This window comes from Halichoeres trimaculatus, unplaced genomic scaffold, assembly GCF_033239565.1.
Source record: "Halichoeres trimaculatus isolate MK-OKI-2021-1 unplaced genomic scaffold, fHalTri1.1 fHalTri1_scaffold_3, whole genome shotgun sequence".
Classification (NCBI taxonomy): domain Eukaryota; kingdom Metazoa; phylum Chordata; class Actinopteri; order Labriformes; family Labridae; genus Halichoeres; species Halichoeres trimaculatus.
Genome location: NW_027437181.1, coordinates 12,564,498 through 12,585,457, shown reverse-complemented (window position 1 = coordinate 12,585,457; position 20,960 = coordinate 12,564,498). Strand labels below are relative to the sequence as shown.

At 39.6% G+C, this 20,960-nt stretch overlaps 2 protein-coding genes across 6 annotated transcripts; one reads left to right on the top strand and one right to left on the bottom strand.

The window, feature by feature from the left end:
- Positions 1-139: 139 nt before the first annotated feature.
- Positions 140-3,823, bottom strand: LOC141787939 (transmembrane 6 superfamily member 1-like). 4 transcript variants are annotated; one of them, XM_074666693.1, is made up of 11 exons: positions 3,694-3,823; positions 3,479-3,600; positions 3,285-3,388; positions 2,933-3,034; positions 2,757-2,856; positions 2,552-2,634; positions 2,226-2,344; positions 1,687-1,782; positions 1,509-1,601; positions 1,304-1,423; positions 140-818 (listed from the first exon to the last, which is right to left on the bottom strand). In XM_074666693.1, exons 2-11 carry the CDS (start codon positions 3,568-3,570, stop codon positions 627-629), a joined length of 1,101 nt encoding a protein of 366 aa, XP_074522794.1. In that variant the 5' UTR covers positions 3,571-3,600; positions 3,694-3,823; the 3' UTR covers positions 140-626. The 4 variants fall into 4 exon arrangements, with proteins under 4 accessions (XP_074522794.1, XP_074522795.1, XP_074522793.1 ...); XM_074666694.1 differs by having other exon boundaries at positions 1,687-1,791; positions 2,247-2,344; XM_074666692.1 differs by having other exon boundaries at positions 1,687-1,791; positions 3,714-3,817.
- A 921-nt stretch (positions 3,824-4,744) lies between these two features.
- LOC141788353 (BTB/POZ domain-containing protein 1-like) lies at positions 4,745-9,410 on the top strand. 2 transcript variants are annotated; one of them, XM_074667284.1, is made up of 8 exons: positions 4,745-5,383; positions 5,956-6,112; positions 7,127-7,232; positions 7,326-7,523; positions 7,739-7,868; positions 7,965-8,052; positions 8,285-8,431; positions 8,538-9,410. In XM_074667284.1, exons 1-8 carry the CDS (start codon positions 4,956-4,958, stop codon positions 8,694-8,696), a joined length of 1,413 nt encoding a protein of 470 aa, XP_074523385.1. In that variant the 5' UTR covers positions 4,745-4,955; the 3' UTR covers positions 8,697-9,410. The 2 variants fall into 2 exon arrangements, with proteins under 2 accessions (XP_074523385.1, XP_074523384.1); XM_074667283.1 differs by having other exon boundaries at positions 7,676-7,868.
- Positions 9,411-20,960: the final 11,550 nt, after the last annotated feature.

The following is a 20,960-nucleotide window of genomic DNA, read 5'->3' as shown; positions in this document are numbered from 1 at the left end:
AACTTAAAATGTAAAACATATTCATGCGGCTTACTTGAAACGACTTCCATATTCTTCAGATGTGACTTTATCTTTGAAATCAGGAATTCTGTACAACAGTTTTTCGTTTGTTTTTTAATAAACAACCCATTTTCAGTAGTAGTATTTACAATATCAGGCAATCTGCATTTTATAGCTGAAACTCTTTATTCTGAATCACACATACATATTTGACAGAAGCTCAAGTGCCAGCAAAACAAAAACTTGTCAAAATATAGGTAAATAAAATTTGTAATTTGGGCGTCAGACTGTCTTACAGAGCATCATTTTCTTTGCTATTTCAGAGTGTGCTTTTATGTGCTTGTTTGCTTTAAACCTTCTTATGGTTATGTCCACCTTTAAGAAATGAGCTGACTGACCTTCAGATGCCAAACACTTGTTCATTATCTCTACTCCTTTTCACAATGTGTTCAATTTCTGGAGCTCGAAAGATGGCACAAACTCCGACGGGAGTATTTGGTTTTAATATTGACTGGTGGCAGCTTCTCTCATAGACTGAAATCTGCTAACTGCAAACACAGAGCAGTCCTTTGTAAGTGCTAGAGCGCTTTTTATTTTTCAAGCATTTTCAACATCCCAGCACTCTGTTATTCCGTTTTCTTGTCCGGCATTGACCTGTAAAAAAAGGCAGGTCTGGTACAGCAGCGGTAGCACAGGGCCTGGGGCACCAAAGCATACAGGACATTGACCAGCAAGAAGACCAGCTGGCTGTCAGCAGGCACCCTGTAGGAGAACGGTGTTCGCGTGTGAAGAGATGCACCAATATGAGAGAACTGTGCCTGCGAAGAGAGGCAAAAGTTTACATGCATATCATTGAAGACTCACATTAGATTTCTTGGTATGCCCATAAAAGTGTCCCTCAAATAAAGGAAGAAACATTGATTAAGGGAGGAGCCGTCCACAGTGCTGCTGCTTGTTTTCAACTACTATTTGCTAGAACACACAGGCACACACGTACGGGGACACACACACATGTCTCATAGCAACTATGGCTTTTGGAGCATCAACTTGCCTATTTATAGCTTGGCAGAACAGCTGACGTTCAAGTGAATACCACCAATACCACCAATACCACCATTCCTCTCAGTCTGAAGTCAGCTCCTGCCCTTGTTTCACTGATGAGTGATATGTCGGCATGCAACTCAAGCACAATGGCTGCTTTGTGCTGCCAAGGTGTGATTTTTGTACAGGTTTCGTTAAAGGAAAAGCTTTTGATGTCTTTATTGGTCTGAAATGAAAAGCATGGAAAAATGCAAAGATTTACCTGTGCCAATGCTCCAGAGTGCACCAAAGTCAGATCTGGCATCCATTCACACCCTGGGACCATCAGTCCATACAGAGTAATTATGAAGTATGGTCCAGAGTACAACATGCTCACCAGCATCTAAAAAACACACATGTAATTTACTGCCTAAGACATGTGTGAAATGACATAGTCAAGATGAAAATACTGTTTAACTTTGAGTTACCTGTAATTTAGGGTAGGCTGAAGGGTCTCTCAGGTAAGGCTCATACTGTTGTGTGTACTCTTGACACCATATGCTAGAACAGTCCAGAACAATCTGTGACAAAAATAGTGAGAAGTAAGGAAGGACTTGACAGAAGGACATGAGTCTACCACTGATTGATTGACTCTGGGTTTCTTACCAGGCCTCTGAAGACACAGAAAGCAAACGCAGGAATGAGGTAGATGATGAACAGTAAGTCCAGAGGTCTACTGAGCAAACTTCTTCTCTCATCCCCCTGAATATTCTGAGAAAACAGCATCTTAATGCCCAAACACCTCTATATCACAAACATGTTAGTTTCACATGTGTGGCCTGTGGTTGAACTTTGTTGATCTTGATTATATTCTATATAGCTTCTATTGACACAACACTCAACTGGCTAGGTTCATCTTTAAAACCAGTTTCCTTGAAAGTATTGAGAATTTGATAATTATTGCCTGTAACAACTCAAAGACTGAACTTCAGGAATAAGGTGCAGCTCTTTCAATTCATGCTGATGAGCAAACTTTTTGGGGTTGTGTGTTCACCTGTTGCATGCTATAATTTCTTCACATAGTGTGATTCACTGTTTTGAAAGAGTCTACATTTGACATTTCCTCAAATGTAACAGTCAACAGAAAGACAAAATCTTCACAGTCTTAGCTGTTATACTAACTCTGATTATTGATCCTGACTTACAGTCAGCTTAATGTCCCTCACCGGGGGCTGGCTGAAGACACGAAAGCAGGCCCAAATGGACACTGAGATATACATCACGTGGAGGAAGAAGAGAGGACCAATGTGGGTCCCATATTTTCCTGGGGAAGGAAACAGAGCAACAAAACTTTTTACAAGGGAGAAAATATGGAAAAGAATCCCATGGATCACAATGTTTACAGCAGGCCAATTGTACATAATTCTGGTTTACAAAAATCTGGAAAGTTTGGGAAAGCTATGTGAAGGGGTTTCACAGGCTACCCCAAACAAGCTTTCTAAAAGTACCTCATTATTTTTAGTGTACTTACCCACAGCATTTCCAAGAATGTAGACTATGACACGCATGAGAAAAGATCCCACCCAGTAGAGTCCTATGGCTCTGTAACTATCCCTGTGAAAAAACATACAACACTGCTATTGTCAAAGCCAAGTGAACACATGAGGCCACCAGGCTAATGACTGACTGACTGGCAGATTCATAGATTATTAGCATCATGAACAACCCCATCTTACCCCCATGTAATTGCAGCAATCATAAGAAGATACATGAGATAGTGCACACATCCATCCCAGTACGAGATCATGTGCCCATGTGCTGTGTTAATGTGTGGATCTGCCTGGAACAGGAAAGATTTGTCAAAAATAATGTGTAGACAGCTTAGAAAAAAATAGTCATCATAACAGAACACTTGCCTCTTTGAGGTAAAATGTCACAAATCCATCAATAATGTTGTCCTGCTCCAGCCCAATGATCAGATTCATCACACTCAGGATTGAATGCACTGCATACACTGCACAGATAAAAGGGTCAATTGTCTTTATTAGAAAAAAACCCTTAAAGCTCACTCAACAATAAACCACCAAAATGTTTATAATATCCTTTGCACCCATGGAACTCTTAATCAAACCAATTTTCTCTAAAAGACACAACATTACGACTATAAATATTCAGATGTTATTTTATTCTAGAGGTAAGATTTCTGTGATTTCCCACTCACGACTTGGGGTTAAAAGGGTAAGGAAGACACTTGCATGTCATACCATAGAAAAGAGGGTCTGCTGGAGCCTTCCTCTTGAGTATGAAATAGGCCGAAAGGGCTAGGATGACAACTGTTGTACAGCCAGCGAAGAAGAAAGCTTCAGCTCTAAATATAGGTTGAAAAAAACAGACGTCTCTTTCCAAGAATATGATAGACAATTTCAAAGCATAATAAGCTAGTAATTTTTGGACTCACCTGTCGTTGTAAATGAGGGAATTGAATAAATAGCATGTGGGGATGGACATCAAGGAGAGCACAAACACCCCTGTCCCTGTAGACGCGCTCATTGTGGACAAGACTGGAGCGATTTATCCTTTCTGAGGAGGAAGAGAAGTCAAAAAATTTCAGCCACAAAAAACTCTCAGGCTAAAGTTGTTTGTGGTAGTAGAATGATCGCAAAGAAAAGTCACCTGGTATCTAACAATCTTACTACGGTATAAACTTGCACTTCCGTGGTCATATGCATGCTCTGTCTTGTTCATCTGGCTTGTGTCGCTCTTTTTCTCCTCCTCTATTGTGGCTTACCTATGTGATCTTCTGTCATACACTCTCTGGAGGATTGCTAAGTGTAAATGCGGACTCTGACATCTAGTGGGCTTGCCAAACATAGTGGTAGGCAGTGATTCCTTTCCTCTCTTTTTCAAAATTTAAAGGATGATTATGGCAGCCTATTTCCGTTGATTAAAAAAAAAAAGTTGAAAACTGAATTTGGGAAGTAAAAATAATCAAGACGCTAAGTCATAATAATGAAACCGTACATTTAAATGCTAATTCATAACGAGAAAGGTTGCATTTCCTTACGCAAATGTGTTGAAATACTGAAGCTGAAGGCGTGAGAAAGAGGGAGCCCACTATTGCTGGAGAGACATGCGGACCAACATCACCCAAGGAACACCTGCCCAGAATTGAACTACGAACCTTCTGACTGTGGGGGCCTAGAATTAAGCACTGCACCAATGGCCATATAGTACCGCAAAAGCAACCTTGCTGCAGAGGAACCACTTGCATGGTTCAAACACCACTCTAACCTGCCTGGGATCGAACCAGCAACCTTCTTGCCGTGAGGCAAAAGAAACCGATGCGTTTGAAAAAGTCATATACATTAGGACTCTCTTTCATTACACAATTATTACGATCTCACTATATTCACCTTTTTATTTCATTTTTTATTCTGTATTTTTTTTTTTTTTTTTTTTTTTTTTCTACAGGCAAAAACTGACTAATGGAGACAATGCCAAATAAAGAGGATACACTTTCTACTTTCTGCTTTATTCAATCGCGTCTTAAAACGTAAAACAAAAGTTATTGACTAAATGGAAATATGTTCATATTAAAATTGTTGGGGTTTTTAGCCTTGCTTGTAAATTAATCATCAATTATTTTAATTCCTTTCCATTCTGAGTGCACTGGCCCTTAAGTCTATCAATAAAGGTTAGTGAGGAAAAAGAAAAACTTGTTTTGGAGAACATCTGCGCATGCGTCAATTCTGGAGCTACGCAAGCTTGCAAGCTGCATGCAAGCAGCTAGCTAAACATCAAAGAGTGATGGCGTCTGCTGCGATGGATACCACGTAAATAAATGAAATCTGTCAAGGTACGTTTAGTACTTACAGGTGTGTCGATAACGGCCCACAAGCACGCGTAGAGTAACATAAAGATAGTAGGGTGTCGTTATGGCGACTGGGAGCGGCGGGAGTGTCGGCGGTGGCTTGGCATCAAACCATGACGGTCAGGAGGTAGCTTTCGACTCTGTTCAGTCCGGAGCCGCCGCCGCTGGGCTCTCCAACGTGCCAGCCTCCGGTCCTGCCCGGCCCGCATCCCCGCCCGTCCTCGGCCTTCACCGGGAGCCAATGTACAACTGGCAGGCGACGAAAAGCTCCCTGAAGGAGCGCTTCGCTTTCCTATTCAACAACGAGCTGCTCAGCGACGTTAGGTTCATTGTGGGGAAGGGCAGACAGGCCCAGAGGATACCGGCCCATAAATTTGTGCTGGCCGCTGGTAGTGCTGTGTTTGATGCCATGTTTAACGGAGGCATGGCTACAACTTCGACTGAAATAGAGCTGCCTGATGTGGAGCCTGCTGCTTTCCTTGCCTTGCTAAGGTAGGAAAGGTGATCTCTAACCACAACCAAATACAAATGATATTGTTGCCATCCTGCAACACCCAGCCTCTTTGATATATGGGTGTAATATTTGTACATTGTGGCGTGTCGTCAAAATTATTTATTAGGACATCATGGCGGTAGTAATAAGTACATTAAACACAAAGACTCAAAAGCAACAGCCAGAAATTTGGCACCACAGAACAATTGGTTGATTTATGAAATAGTGGTTCTTAAACAAAATACTAATCCCCAACTATTTTCATAATTCACTCATTTCCAAGTCATGCTCAAATGGCATTAATTCTCTACATTCAACCTGTGATTTGGGGAGTTTTACATTTTTTTGTTTTTGTGACAAAGCTTGTGTCTGATTTTCAGTTTTCCAAAAGTAATATCTTTTTGTTTTGGACGTTTTTGTTGTATTAAATGAGCCATTTAAAAAATAATTTATTCATTTATTTAATCTCGGGAGAAGATAACAATACATTCATCACATGACTTTTAAATATGCCATATAAACGTAGAGTTTCCTGAAGTATTAAGACTGACAGACGTTTTTTTGTGTATAGGTTTCTTTATTCTGATGAAGTCCATATTGGTCCGGAAACTGTGATGACAACTCTGTACACGGCTAAGAAGTATGCTGTCCCTGCTCTGGAGGGTCACTGTGTGGAGTTCCTCACAAAGCACCTCAGAGCCGACAACGCATTCATGCTCCTCACTCAGGTTATTGTCAAAATTTTACACTCAAACAGCACCTGTGTTACCCCATTCTGAATGTCAAAAGGTTGAATCATGTCCACAATTATTATCACCTCATTATCACATTTGAAAGGGATTCCTTGTGACTCTTCAGAACAGCCTATTTAGGGAAAAGTTGTTTTCGATTCTTCTTAGATTCCACTGTCTTTTTGCTTTGAGTGGCACAAAAGAAATTAAACCTATATATTAATAAAAAAAATGCTTTTGCTTCCATTTCTCAGTTCAGAAAAAAAAAACTCAGCAGCCAAAAAGTATGTAAAAAAAACCCGTTCATACTATCTTAGGTGAGCTCCTTAAAACAATTCACCACCATAAAAAAATTTCAAAGCAAGGCAGGGATATATGGTTTCAGTTACAGCTTGATTTTATTCTAAAGCACATTAAAAATTATAACAATAGCTCTTATCATTGGCTGTAATCTGAGTATCCTAACAGTGAAAGATAAAGCCGTTTGTTTTTCACTGTGTCATCATTGGACCATCATCAAGGCATCATTGGTTGAGTTTCCCTGACATTAGCTGTTCTATTTTAGGATTGTGCTGCTGTTTGTTTTATATCAGCTTTTTTTATTTTACTGCAGACTGAAATGTCAGGTTGCTTTTGCAGCTGCTTTCTGAACAAAATGAAAATAAAAATTCTGCAGAAGATGAGCTATCTATGAAACATCATATGCAGCCCAGAGAAAAAAATAAACCCATCTAGCATATCTTATTTTCCTACTACTTATGTATATGTTTTTTTTTTTTTTTATATATAATTTAGCTAAAATTTCAACTTTCAATGTTACATTAGAATTAAGTATTTTTCTCTTTACACTTCTTGGGTTGATTTTGCACATTAATAGTTCAAAATGAGAAGATACATTTACTGTTTTTATGCACCATTTTTGAAATGCAGCCATGCTTCATCAGAGCATTAACATAAATGACCCAAAATGTGCTGATTAAATTAATTTTGTTGTTTCTTTTTCCATTACAGGCAAGGTTATTTGATGAGCCTCAACTTGCCAGTCTCTGCTTGGACACCATTGACAAAAGTACTGCAGATGCAATAAACGCAGAGGGCTTTACAGACATTGACCTCGGTGTGTAACCTTCAATACCTAACATCATTCTGAAACACCTTTTTCAGATGGCTGATTTTATAAAGTTGTGCTCTTCTGTGTTCATTTGGGTAGACACCTTATGTGCAGTGCTACAAAGAGATACACTCAGCATCAGGGAGAACCGTTTGTTCGGGGCAGTGGTACGATGGGCAGAAGCTGAGTGTTACAGACAACAGCTTCCCCCAACCTCGGAGAACAAACAGAAGGTTCTGGGGAAAGCTCTCCCACTCATCCGCTTCCCGCTTATGACTGTTGAGGAATTTGCTGCAGGTAAGCATACCATAAATAAAATCCATGTTGTAATAGTGTACTCACTTTAGAACACTATACTGACTATATTCAGCCATTACTGACAATATTCGTCATGTGTCCATACAAGTGGAACCACAGAAACCAGCTTGATATTCTTTCTTGTGCCACAGGGCCTGCCCAGTCTGGAATATTGTTCGATCGGGAGGTGGTAAATCTTTTTTTACACTTTACAGTAAACCCCAAACCACGGGTCGACTACATTGACAGGCCCCGCTGCTGCCTCAGGGGGGAGGAGTGCAGTATTAATAGATTCCAGCAGGTTGAGAGTCGATGGGGGTACAGTGGTACCAGCGACAGGATCAGGTGAGATCACAAACATTACAAATCTAAATCAAAGCCGCTGATTGGCGTCATATTTGATCTAATTCTTTGTCTCTTTTTTTTTTTCTTCCTGTGTAGATTTAATGTTAACAAGAGAATATCCATAGTGGGATTTGGCTTGTATGGTTCAATACATGGACCCACCGACTATCAGGTCAACATACAGGTAAGCTCTGCCATTAACAAGTAATGATAGATCCCAGATCTTGAACTAAGAAACTACACAAGGACTTATTCATTAGCACAGTTTTTCAGGATAAGAGTCAAATGTGCGCAGCAATTTGAAGTTTGATATCCAACCATACTTTAGAGTGAACCTGCTTTATAAGCTCAAAGATTCTCAAAGTACTCTCTTGAAGCTGTTATTGGCTCATTAAAGACATTATCCTGTTCTGCAGATCTTAGAGAGCGACAAACGCATCACACTTGGGCAGAATGACACAGGCTTCAGCTGCGATGGCACAGCAAGCACTTTCAGAGTGATGTTCAAAGAGCCGGTGGAAATCCTACCCAACGTCAGCTACACTGCATGTGCCACCTTAAAGGTCAGTCTAAACTATCCACTTTTAGATGTGTTTCCTTGTAAGTCACACAAATGAGTCCATTCATAGTGGAACAACAGATGGATTGACCTTTTCGTTAACACTTCAGGGCCCAGACTCCCATTATGGCACAAAAGGATTGAAGAAAGTCACCCAGGAATCTACAGCGGGGACCAAGACAACCTTTTTCTTTTTTAGTTCACCTGGAAATAACAATGGTACTTCAGTGGAGGATGGGCAGATACCAGAAATCATCTACTACACCTAAATTTAACCTGTAGATACACTGGACTGACCTCAGACTGCTGGGAGGACTGGACTGCTGGAGATTTACGTAGTGCCTCATGAATCTTTGGAATAAAGAATGGGTGTGCGTGTGCGCGCGTGTGTGTGTGTGTAAAAGTGTGTGTGCGTGTGTGTGTGTGTTAGTGTCGACCTAATCAGGAATGTGGAAACAGAGTTGTGGTAAATCACAGCTCAGGTGTGGAGAAAAAAAGTTTTCAGACATAAATTCTCACATCATCTGTAAATGATCAAAATACTAATGTGTCTGTGCGGTATCAGTAGACCACCAGTGTGGGATTTCAAGAGACAACAAGAGAAATGACTGAGACGGCAACCACATATTGGTTAATGCCATTTCAATTTACTTTGTCAGCTTTTGCTGATGCATTTACCGAAAGTGTAAAATTTGTGTATTTTTTATCGTGCACTGTCATCATTTATTCAAGCAGGTATCTTTAATGCTTTGTTTTTACATTGTGTTAAGGATCCATGTGTGTTACGTAACTTTGCCAGTGGTACATATTGTAATTTATGACTTCATGCTTGCTTAGCACTTCATCAAAATGTAAATAAAACAAGCAAGACCAAAACACAGAAAATTCAGAATTTTCTTGGTCAAATGAATGAAGAAAATTTGTGTGGGTGTTTTTTTTTTGTTTTTTTTTTGATATAAAGTAATTAAAAATTTTAAACCAAACCTCTGATTGATTCATCTGCTAAACTCTACATACTGCTGAGGAGTGCTTAAGTGTCTTTTTGTAAGCCATTACCATTGTCATTCATTTTTATGTCACTAGATGGTGCCAGATACTCCAGACAGTCAGCTATTAAGCTGACTAGTAGTTGAACCAGAGGGTAAACAAAACTGTCAGTTGTTTACATCAAAGAGATTATGAAGGATCAAGAAGACAGGTAATGGAAAAAAAAAGAGTCTGCTCCTTTTGGCCTTTAATCTTTGAAATAGAACTAAGGGTTGGCTGTTTGGTTTGCCAATGATTGCATCTTTGTGGAAGACAAAGTATGGCATGCAATTACATTGCATACTATTATCTGTATGCATTGATTAAAGATCTACCTCTGAGTTGGATTTTTAAAAAAAACGTTATCTCTGTTTGTTGTCTATATTTCAACTTAAAAGCCAGACTACCTCATGTCTTACCATATGTGACAAATGTAAGGGGACATATGTTGTTTGTAAAGAACAAAAACATGATACCAAAGTCCTTTGTTTAAATGCACATGATGAAATCTTCATCTCATCATTCTCTTACCAGAATGATACTAAATGTTGGGGGAATGATGGGACCTGAAACCAGAGCATAAACCAGTTTAGATGTAATTTATCCACCAAAACAAGAAATTAATGTAGTCGGAGCTGCACAAGGAAACGTTTTCTCAGGTTTTGGTTCAGATAACATAAAGTGTTACTATAAGTCACTGAACCTTCACTTTTATACTGCGTTTTCCTTCAGGAACTGACATTTGCATCCCAACACTTTTCTTGGTTGATCAGCTTTTGTTACACCTAAGAAGAACAAGAAAGATTGAACATATGATAAGTTTTAGTACACCTAAATATCTCTGACTTTTCATATTATTGGAATATCTTAAGTGAAAACCAAGAGAATATGATGCCATAAGTGAAGCACGGCATTGAAACCTTTAAATGAGATTATAATTACTACATGAAAACTGAAAAACTCAGCAATGTCATCCCAGCCTCCCTTTTCCCTCAAAATCCTGATACAAATTTCTGTAATTAAATATGAGTTCTTTTGGATGCGCAGGTTTCTTATTCTGCCAGTAAGAAAAGCTACTCTGTCTGCTGAAAGCTATCATGCTGAAAGCTATCTGCAGCACAGAGACAAAGTGCTCTCAAATTGCATAATCCACACAGTCATACAAGGAAGGCGGTGGAAACATGGCCACTTTAGACGGCTGTGAGTGGGCTTTGACGAGGAGGGTGATCCACGGAGGCTGTCAGGTGAGTCAGCAGGACCTGAGAGCCTCTCCCGCTGATGGACTGCCCACTTAGAAAGCATTTATCACAGAAAAGAACCAAGAAAATCAGTTGGAGACAGGTTTTCACCACCCACCGGTCACAAAACACTCAAAAACCAGAAGGACAACTAGACTACAGCTCTCTGCTCTTACCTGCTTTGTGTAAAAAAATGATATTTCAAGGCCTGGAAGGACTACAAAAACAGGCTCCATGAAGAACCTGCAGCTGTGCTGAGCAGAGAGGGTGATTAAAATGAGTTTTCACTTATGATACATTTAAAAGTCAAATATGACGCTTATGGGAAATAACTCCAGCATGTTGCTGGTTTCTTGGAGCTATTAGATCACAAATCCTCGACAGTGATTTGTGATTTTCTGACGAGTGTGGTTGTATTACAATCTGTTTGAGTGTGTGTGGGTGGGTAGATAATGCCAGAGTGGGTTGTCTTTCTCACTTTCTGAGTGCTCTACTTTGAACACTGACAGCAGGGGAGAGGATTTATTCCTCTGCTGTTTTCTGACAGCCCATGACACAAAGATGTACAGGACTGAAGTGTTGCAGAGTCAGACTTTGCCTTAAGCAGAACAGTGAAAAGCTTTTTGCCTCTCTGTTTTGCCTCTGAAGCAAAGTCCTGTTTCTGAGGTGAACATCTTCAAAGCAGTGTTGGAAGTAAAGTTTTTCAGGAAGTTGTGGACAGGGGAATCAAGCTTTGACCATTTTGGGGGGGCACTAAAGTGCTATGCACACATGCACAAGGATGGAATATGTGAAATGTGATCATTTAAACACTGGTGATGTGTTCATTACGTTGAGAGATGCATTTTTGGATAATCAAGAATCAATCCTCAATTACCAAATATATACTCATTGTTAATCACTTCTCATATGGATATATTGCTTTTTCTTGTTTACACTGTTTCATCCTTACTAAACACATTTAAACATTCCTTTATGGCCCATAAAGTCTTTCCACATTGCCTCATTACATATGCTCTTTCTCATTAGTTTTCAATCATACAGATCATTTTGGGTACATTTTGATTAATGGAGCTACGATCACGCACTTTTATTGTTTAGATACAAGATGTTATCATAATAGTGTAAGCGACGTGGGTGTAGGTGTAGGAATAAATCAGTCCATACACATTCTGAGTCTTTCTTATAACTTTTAGTGAGCTTCTCCAACGTACCGAACAAAACCCACAACAGACTACCTCTCTTCAGCCTAAGCCCCCTCCTGTCTCCACAGCGTCCACTAGGGGCCAGATTATTAACAGGTTATTAACATTACTGTTAACCCTTACAAACTTCATTTGAGAACAATACATTTAAGTTTTCTCTAAATAAGAAGGAACATAATAAACATGTCCCTAACTTAAACTTTCTTTAGTATCCACTTTTTGACTCTTACAACAGCATCAGTCGATAAAGGCTAAAAAGGTTGATTCTTGGTATGACAGATATAAACATTTCTGCTGATAAAACTCGGACCAGTGAAGGGAAAGCATGTCAATGCCATCTCACAATGATATCCTGCTGATTAACACGCTAGCATCTCCACTTGCAGTGTTCACATATCGGGCTTCTTACACTTTCATTTCAGTCTGGTTAGTTTAGAATCAAAGCCATATATGCAGTGGGAGAATTTTTAACTTTCAAGTGAAGGGCTTATTTACTTCCCAACCATCAATTCAGATGTTTCAACTAATGGTAGAAGGTTGTCGCATCCAGCTCCACTTTAAACCCATCCACTGAGACTTGAAACAACTACCAACCACACTATCATGCCACTGTGCAATTTTTACTTGTTCAGGTTTATTTGGTTTTGATATCATACTTGAATCAAAGAAAGCCTAAACACTTTCACTCCAAACAGTAAAGCCCTGAATTGGATTTGAACTCTTCTGCTGTGAGGCAGTAGTGCTAACCAGTGTTTTAACACGCCACCTCAGTTGCACCTTAGCATTCAAAGTTGGTATCAGTCTATTCATTTTGTGTGTGTGTGTGTGTGTGTGTGTGTGTGTGTGTGTGTGTGTGTGTGTGTGTGTGTGTGTGTGTGTGTGTGTGTGTGTGTGTGTGTGTGTGTGTGTGTGTGTGTGTGTGTGTGTGAGCAAGTGCAAGTGTCTTCATGCCAGCCCTGCAAAAAAAAAGAAAAAAGAAAAAGTCTGTTCCCTGGTTTGGCCATCCCAGTCACAAAAGTCTAGCTCCTCCTCGGTCAAAGTGTGGAGAAAGTCAGAAAAACGGGAGAAATTGAGAACATTTGAAGTGGAAAATGTGAAAAAGGAAACAGCTGGTGAGTCACCAGCTGTTTCCTTACCAGTCATTTGTGACTGGTGAGTCACAAATGTTGAGAGTGTCTTAGATGGTGCCAGTTTAGTTCAGTTGGTAGGGCAGGCGTCCCGTGTACCAGGTTACAAACCCTGTGGGGATCAGATCCCAGTCCAGACTTGATTTGGTGCAAGTCTTTTGCCCTCTTTCTCCCCACAGTTATTGTTACTCTCAAGCTTTCCTGAAACGCAGCAGGGAAAGTAACTGACGGGTGAGACAGAGAAGGAAAGTGTCCACATGACAATGTAGGTCTAGCAGAAGAGCTGAAGTCTCTTAAATGTGACATTCCATGAATAAAACAGCCATTAAAAATGCATTCGCTGAAGGCGGTTCTTTGGTGTGTTTATGATAATGAAGACTGTCTCCTTCACGTTAAATGACGTAGAAAAGCACTTAACTATTTTAGCATGTAGCACTTATGGGTTCATGATGGACAGATTAAGGAGAAAACAAAAACTTTGAAGGAAACCAGACACTTTGTTTTAGAGTTCTTCTCTGTCACTGTTGTTGAAAGCGCCACACAGTGGGCAGAGTTGCCTTAACTGACTCTACTCGGTGTACATTTCTATGGTGTAAAACTTTTATAGCCAAGCAGTTACACTCCTCAAGACTTGTGGGTCATAAAGAGTAAGATCAGATGAGAATTTCTAGTTTGATAGAAAAAAATAGTTAAAAAAAAAAAAAAAAGCTGCATCAATTCTTGCTTCTGCCAATGAATTTCTTTATGTAGTCTGGTTAATTAAAAACACATCTGTAAAACCCCTACAGAAGATGTTTCTAAAAACAAAAAGGTATCAATCTGATGCGCTCAATCAGCTTACCTTAAATTCTCCAACAGTGTGCAGCCTATCCTGCAATTTGCCATGGTGATTAATCTTGGCTGTTTTTATCTGTTAGAATATTCTCTACACCCAGTCAGCATGACACATCCTCATTGGCTGAAATCCATTTAAAAACATTAATACAGAATGTTCTGGCGTGAGAGCAGGATCCGTGTGAAGAAACTTAACATCAACCTAAAAGGAAGTATGTGTGTGTGTGTGTGTGTGTGTGTGTGTGTGTGTGTGTGTGTGTGTGTGTGTGTGTGTGTGTGTGTGTGTGTGTGTGTGTGTGTGTGTGTGTGTGTGTCCTTTTCCCTGTCCAGCTGGTGGAAGTTATGCAATCTTTATTCTAATGATGTTTGCGTGTAGGATAATTAGTTACCAAGTACATCTTTAGGTCTGTAAAGTGAGCATCACTGGCCCTCTAAGCTATGCAACACTTATTTCTGACCCCTTTGATGATAAAAATGATAAAGAAAAATGAAGAAATATTAATAAGATTATGATGCTGTTGTGGAAAGACAACCTACACCAGGCAGACATGCATAAGCAAACATAATGGAATAGAAAAAATACAATGCTCGTGTCTAATGTGAAATTTCACATCTTTGTTTAAATTTCTTTACAAGTGATCTATTTTATTGAGGTTGTCTTCGTGGTTATCAATGGTAGTTCCACTTTATAAAGAAGTAGTTCCTTCACTTCTTAGCAGTCCCAAAGCCTGCGTCAGCTTCCCTGCAGAGGTACCACCAGATATAATCAGACTAACAGGCTCCCCTCAGCAGCAGCAGAGTCCACTGTTTCACCATGGCTGACCTGAGCGACTGCATCATTAACTTATAGAGCACGCAGCTGGATGAACAGGGGACAAGATGTTATTAAAACTGATCTGCAGGAGCAATTAAAAGAGGCTATTCTTAGATCTGAGTGCAGGCACACGATCGTCACATTTGTGTTCATGTGACTGAGTTCAATTGTGTACAGATCTGTGTGTACCTTAGAAAGCTTGGGGCATTTTCATTTTTCAACAGAAAGAACAGAGCAAGTGTCCTCCTCCATTCACACACGTCACACGCTACATAAGCACTCCCCACTGTCTGCTGTGGGCGGGCAGGCTGGCCTGGGCCAACCTTAGCCCCTGCACTCTCCAACACCAGATGTAGGTCGGTGAGTGCTGGAGGGGCTGGGGGGATGTGGAGTGTGTGTGTGTGTGTGTGTGTGTGTGTGTCGGTGAGAGGTTTGTGTTGTTTGATGCGTACATGTGTGTGAGAATGTGTGTGTGTCTGTGTGTTTGCACTCAGTCTGGGGGGGGGGGGGGGGGGGGGGGGGGGGGGGTGTAGAGTGATGATTGTAGTGGATGAGTTCATCATCAAGGACATGGCCCCCAGCACACTGTCTCCAATGCTGTCACATTACATCGGCACAAACAGGCCACATGAAGCCTGACAGCCCGGCAGACCAGACCGAGGGGGCTCTCACTGGTCCTCACTCTGCCTTTCTGCATTGTATTTTTTTTCCTCTTACACTCTCTATTATGCACAATACATTAACAGCTTATTAATTAGAAATGAATACATAATTGTGTTGGTCATACAGGGGGCACATAAAGTTCATAAGCTCTGTGCTTGCCAGATACATGAACCCTAAACACAAAGAATAATGAATAATAAACTAGATAAGAATATATATATATTTTTTTTCATTTAAGTGAAGACATGATAGAATGTAAACCCACCCTGAAATTAAAATGTTTAGGCTCAGTTAACAATTTATGAATGAGTAACAGGTTGTTTACACTCAGTGGTAATGAGAGATGAATATGCTCTTGAACATGCATGAACTTCACACAGGGTCAGTTACTGAAGAATTTTGTGCACATCTGTGTATGTTATTCTTATTGTACGAGATATCTACATATAATTTGAATTGCATTTTCATAAACTGTACAAATCATTACTTAGGTGGTTTAGCATGAGCAACAGTAAGGAGGGTTTACAGTAGCGCTAGCAGCTCTGTGAGGATATACGCTAACATCAGTATTCTAACATATGAACAATGACAATACTGATACTAAAACACGTTAAAGGGATATTTCAGTTGATTTTAAAGTGGAGTTGTATGAGGTACTTTCCAAGACTGATTTCAGTGAAATTTTCTTGAATTTGGAAATTTTCCTTTGCTTTACTTTGCTGTAATACAGCTCTTTATTCATTTATTTATTTATTTTAGTATTCTCAAATGCTGCTCAAGTGTGTACACATCTGTCTGCTTTGCACTGATCAACTAATCAGGTCTATGTTGTAAAAGTCACTGATATTTTATGAATTTCATCATTTAATTGGCATCTAATGTCGAACATTATCAGATTGACTCGCAAATGACTTTATAGTTTGTTTCCTTCAACAGCCAACATAGCAAATTATGATGAGCTAAACACACAGTATGTCCAATGAGCGGTGCCATTACGCAATTTCAAAGAAAGGCAGAAAAAGCTAAAAGCCGGAAAAATAGATAAATAAAAAAACACACACAATCGCAATCTGCATTCTTTTTTTTTCTTGGATTTTCTTCTTAAATTAAAATTCTAAAGTTTAAAGAAATTGAATAACTAGTGGTTTCAAGACTATATGATGTTGGGGTTGATGAGTGACGTAGACTTAAGCCAATGTGAGCTGTTGGTTTCCTCTAATACAGAAAGGTCCCGAAGTACACACACACAACTCCATTGAAAACAACAACCAAAAAGAACAAAACAATCCCTCACCACAACAAATTAATATTTGTCTGGGATGAAAAGAAAATGCATTACAATCCATCGAATGTTTTTCGAAGACCCAAGATCACAAATGTAAACTTTGAGGTGGCACTGAGGAAAAAAAAAAACAGAGCATCACTTACATGAAAAGAACATAGATCTTGTACAAAATTCACGAAAATCTACATATATCCCTGCATTTTATTTATTTTTTATGTATTCTAAGATCAGACAGTTTTGTCTTCTGTTTTCTCTGATTTCCAGTAAGTTGGCCCTCCACTTGAGTCCAATTTTTCTCATCAGCTATCTGATGGATTTGTAAAGAAGAAGATCAGGGTCACTAAAAGAATTTTTTAGGTCTGATGTTTTTTGTTTGCTTTAGGGACATCCTTGTATTCATTGCATTGCTATCTGTAAATGGATTAAGGCTAATTAGAGTAACCTGATTTGTCTGTATGGTAAGCTAGGCTGGCTAGCTTCTCATGTGGCTTATAACCATCTGACATAAGAGAAAAATCTATTTACGCTCATCAAATCAAAGTCTTCATTTTTTAGATAAAACCTTTAAATAAAAAGTTTGTCTCTTTCATAATCTTGTCCCTTCTTATGCCATCAAAGTATGATACATTTGAATATTTCTTTGTCACTTATCACTGGCTTACATTTTCCTTTGTAGCCTCAGCCTAGCATAGTCCTGCTCCATGAAGATGCAGCATTCTCTGGTGAAGTTTCTCTAATCTAAACTGATTATAGTGGTGATGGCAGCCTTCAGCACTGTGTGCCAGTTTCAGCACATCCCCCACACACTCCTCCTCTTTCCGTCCTTCATCATCACAGCTGATTGCACTGCTGAAGTCCAAATGAACTGGTAACCCCATCTTATCCATGGCCAGAAATAGAAGCAGCATTCAAGCTGGGGTAAAACAATGCAGAATCTCTCCACCTTTGTTTTGGATCAGTGGAGATGCCCGGCGTGTCTAGAGTCACCATTTGTTACCAATTAGAGATCTGCTGTGAATGGACTGAGACACACAAGCCCTGACATCTTAGGCAATGAGCTACATATGTCATAACCAATGATGCATGCTGTAATAATGTATTAATGATGCAAATTAATAATTTAGTTGCTTTTCACAGAGTGAACTATTGGTCCTCGATTTCTTATGGTCCATTTCCTGTGAACGCTGCTTTCACTCCCATTCACACTGCAGTTATTTGTATCATCTGGTTTAATGTACTATCCATTACACTCACATTAGAGCCTCAAACTAACTGGCATAATGTAACTTCAGAAAAGCATAACTTCTTATCCTGCATGAGGGCTTCAAACAAGTATAATTACTTCTTGAAAAGAAAGCGATGATCCCTCACATTTATTTGTATATCAGTTTAAGATCAGGAGTAATGCAGCAAGTTCTTCAGAGCACATACAAGTTAATGTTGTCACTGATTGAAGTGTGCATCTTAAAATGCCTTCAACGACTTTGAATAAAAGCTGACACAGTTAAAAAATGTAAAAGCTAAAGGCCCTTGATCTTAATAAACAGAAACCATTTGTAAGAAAATACATGTTTATTCATAACACTTCAGTTTACAAGTGTCTGCATTTAATGTCATGGCAGAAAACTTTAACTCCATTAAAAACATTTTCTGTTTGTACTCAGACGCAATACTTTACCATCCTGTGTAGTTCATAACAATGTCATATTAAAACATGTATAAGGAACAACAGCTTAACAACCTGTTCACAAAACAATTCCTGGGCCTAATTTCCCAGTTTATATTTGTCTGCAAATTTTGTCAAAGAAAAGCCCATTCAGCTAAAATATTGTGAATGTGACCTACTTAGAAGAAAACTTGTGATTACAAAACAGAGCAGTGCACTGGGAAATTATTCTTTATGGAAAAGAGGTAAAAGGTTTGCAGCTATCGCATCACAGAAAAAAAAAAAAACTTAGAAAAATCTGAGCCGAGTACCCAGAATCGTGTACCTGAATGTATAAATATATATTACTTAGACAGTAAACCATCAACATTTATACATTTCTTAGACCTTGCTTATGAAGCTGTGGCACTGAGAGCCTTACTGAAAATATCTTGACTAGTTGCACATTGCCATGTGGTAATGCAGTGCAAGTTATGAGCCAGTTTAAGAAAAATTTTAACAACACCTTGGACATGAGAGCACAAATCAGTAGCGGTCATAATATGGTCTCTGTTGATGGGAGTTGTACCCCTGGTTAGAGCCCTGAGTGCCTGATTGATACCCACTGCCATGCCCCCACTGCCTGTCTCGATCTCGATCTCTATCTCTATCTCGATCTCTGTCTCTGTCTCTATCCCTGTCCCGGTCTTGACCTCTGTCTCGGTCTCTGTCATTCCAGTGGTGCTGCCTGTGGTGGCCCCCTCTCCAGCCCCGGTCTCCTCCCCATCCTCGGTCTCCACCCCAACCTCGGCCTCCTCCCCACCCATGGCCTCCACGACGATCATGATACCTATATGAAGAAGAACAAAAAGTTAACAACATTAAAAGAACAAACACGTTTGAAACATGTTTAGACCAAGAAAGTTAAAAAGTATATAATTTTTGCAAATGTTAGAGAGCACTGGTTACTAACGAGTGCATCTAGTTCTCATCACTATAGGTTTGAGAAGAGTTTCTCTGATCTCAACAATAAGTGAAACCAGTTTTATCCTGAACTTGATGATTATGATATAGGACTGGAGGACAAAGATAACAGTAACCTGGTTACAGTTACTGGTTACAGGGCAGCTGTGGCTCAGTGGTGAAGTTGTCACCTCTCATTTGGGAGTTCAGATAACATGCAGAAGTGTCCTTGAGCATGACACTGAACCCAGAATTGCTCCCACTGTTGGTCAGTGGTGCATGGATGGGTGTGAATGTGTTAGATAAGCTGATGGATCCTGTAATAGGAAAAAAACCTCTTCCATCAGTGTGTGAATGGGATGTGGTTGGGTGAATGAGATTAGCAATGTAAAGTGCTTTGAGTTGTCCAAAAGACTAGAAAAGCACTGTGTAAGGACCGGTCCATTTACCATTTACTTTTATATCCCAGCACATGCAAAAGCAGTCAGAAGTCCCACTAAATAAGATAAAATTGACACACAGCTTCAGAATCCAGTTCATAACTCTTGTCTTTTGGTTGGGTGCTGCACGGTGCAGGGTCCAGCTTACATCAGAGAGCTGCTGAAGCTATGCAACTCCAGCAGGACTTTGTCAGATAAGTGCCTTTGAGGTTGTTTGTCCTAAACTTTGGAACATTCTCCTGCTAAATTTAAGAAATTTGGATTCTGGAATTTTTAAAAAGCAGCTGAAGACCCATCTGTGAAGCCTTTCTTTTGACCAGCTTGTCTTCTTGTATCTGATCTATTTGCATTTACTGTAATCTGTTTTGCCCTTTATTATTTTCATTTTGAAACACTTCGTGACTTTTGCTCTTCAAATGTGCTCTATAAATAAACTTTACTTACTTACTAAGCTGCAGGTAATGTATTCATATTCTTGAAGAAATAGCCACGTGTACGACTGATCCTTTATTTACACACCTTGATCTATCTATTTCATGTCTGTCCTTATTGAGAATGCATTCAATACCCCTCCGTTTGATCTTGGATTTGGGGCTCTCACAATTCACCGCATTTTGAAAGCTAATTATAAATAACCTGTTATCTCTGCCTCTGTGACCTCCTCCACGACTCCTCCAGCCTTCCACAATGGGTGGGGGATCAGGGGGACGGCTGAGATATTCCTGGTATTCCTGATCCTCTGATGAAAACCTATTGACAAACATCTCCTCGTAGTTCTGCTGGTTCTCCGTCTCAGTCATACTGCAATCACAGAAAAATACCTTACCGAATGAATTAATATCAAACTCAACTCAATTCTATTTAGCATCTTGCATAAAAGCATAATGAAACAAATAAGTTTTTACAACTTTACAGTGCTTTGTCTGCAATGCTACGAGCCAAATTTCCATGCGACAAGGAAAAAATGTGCAGATGTAATTACAATCACCAAACTTACACTACTGTTAAATTTATCAAACGCTTAAAATAAACACATACCTTGTTTTAACGTCAGTATGCACATTCAGGCTGCACATTCGAGCTAGATGTAGTGAAACGACTTGTCGGAAGAACGCGGTACCAGTACGTCCCTTTAATGCTTCCCCTGGAACACAAAACCTAGAGCAGTAGTTCCTGGAGCGCGCGCACCTGAAATTGATTGACGGACGTTACCTGCTGGTTAGGAACAGGATCATCGGTTGATGATTTATGTTTTACAGTCTGTTTCTTCATAAATAATTTCCAATTTAAACT

What these genes read in the sequence shown, in the direction of transcription:
- LOC141787939 (XM_074666691.1), bottom strand. Translation starts at nt 3,570, where the DNA reads ATGAGCGCGTCTACAGGGACAGGGGTGTTTGTGCTCTCCTTGATGTCC. An exon ending in ATTTTACCTCAAAGAGGCAA is followed by an intron (nt 2,857 to 2,932) that starts GTGTTCTGTTAT and finishes TGTTCCAGGCAG; the next exon opens with ATCCACACATTAACACAGCA. An exon ending in CAGCCTACCCTAAATTACAG is followed by an intron (nt 1,424 to 1,508) that starts GTAACTCAAAGT and finishes TGTGTTTTTTAG; the next exon opens with ATGCTGGTGAGCATGTTGTA.
- LOC141788353 (XM_074667283.1), top strand. Translation starts at nt 4,956, where the DNA reads ATGGCGACTGGGAGCGGCGGGAGTGTCGGCGGTGGCTTGGCATCAAAC. An exon ending in GCTTTCCTTGCCTTGCTAAG is followed by an intron (nt 5,384 to 5,955) that starts GTAGGAAAGGTG and finishes TTTTGTGTATAG; the next exon opens with GTTTCTTTATTCTGATGAAG. An exon ending in CTTTACAGACATTGACCTCG is followed by an intron (nt 7,233 to 7,325) that starts GTGTGTAACCTT and finishes TCATTTGGGTAG; the next exon opens with ACACCTTATGTGCAGTGCTA.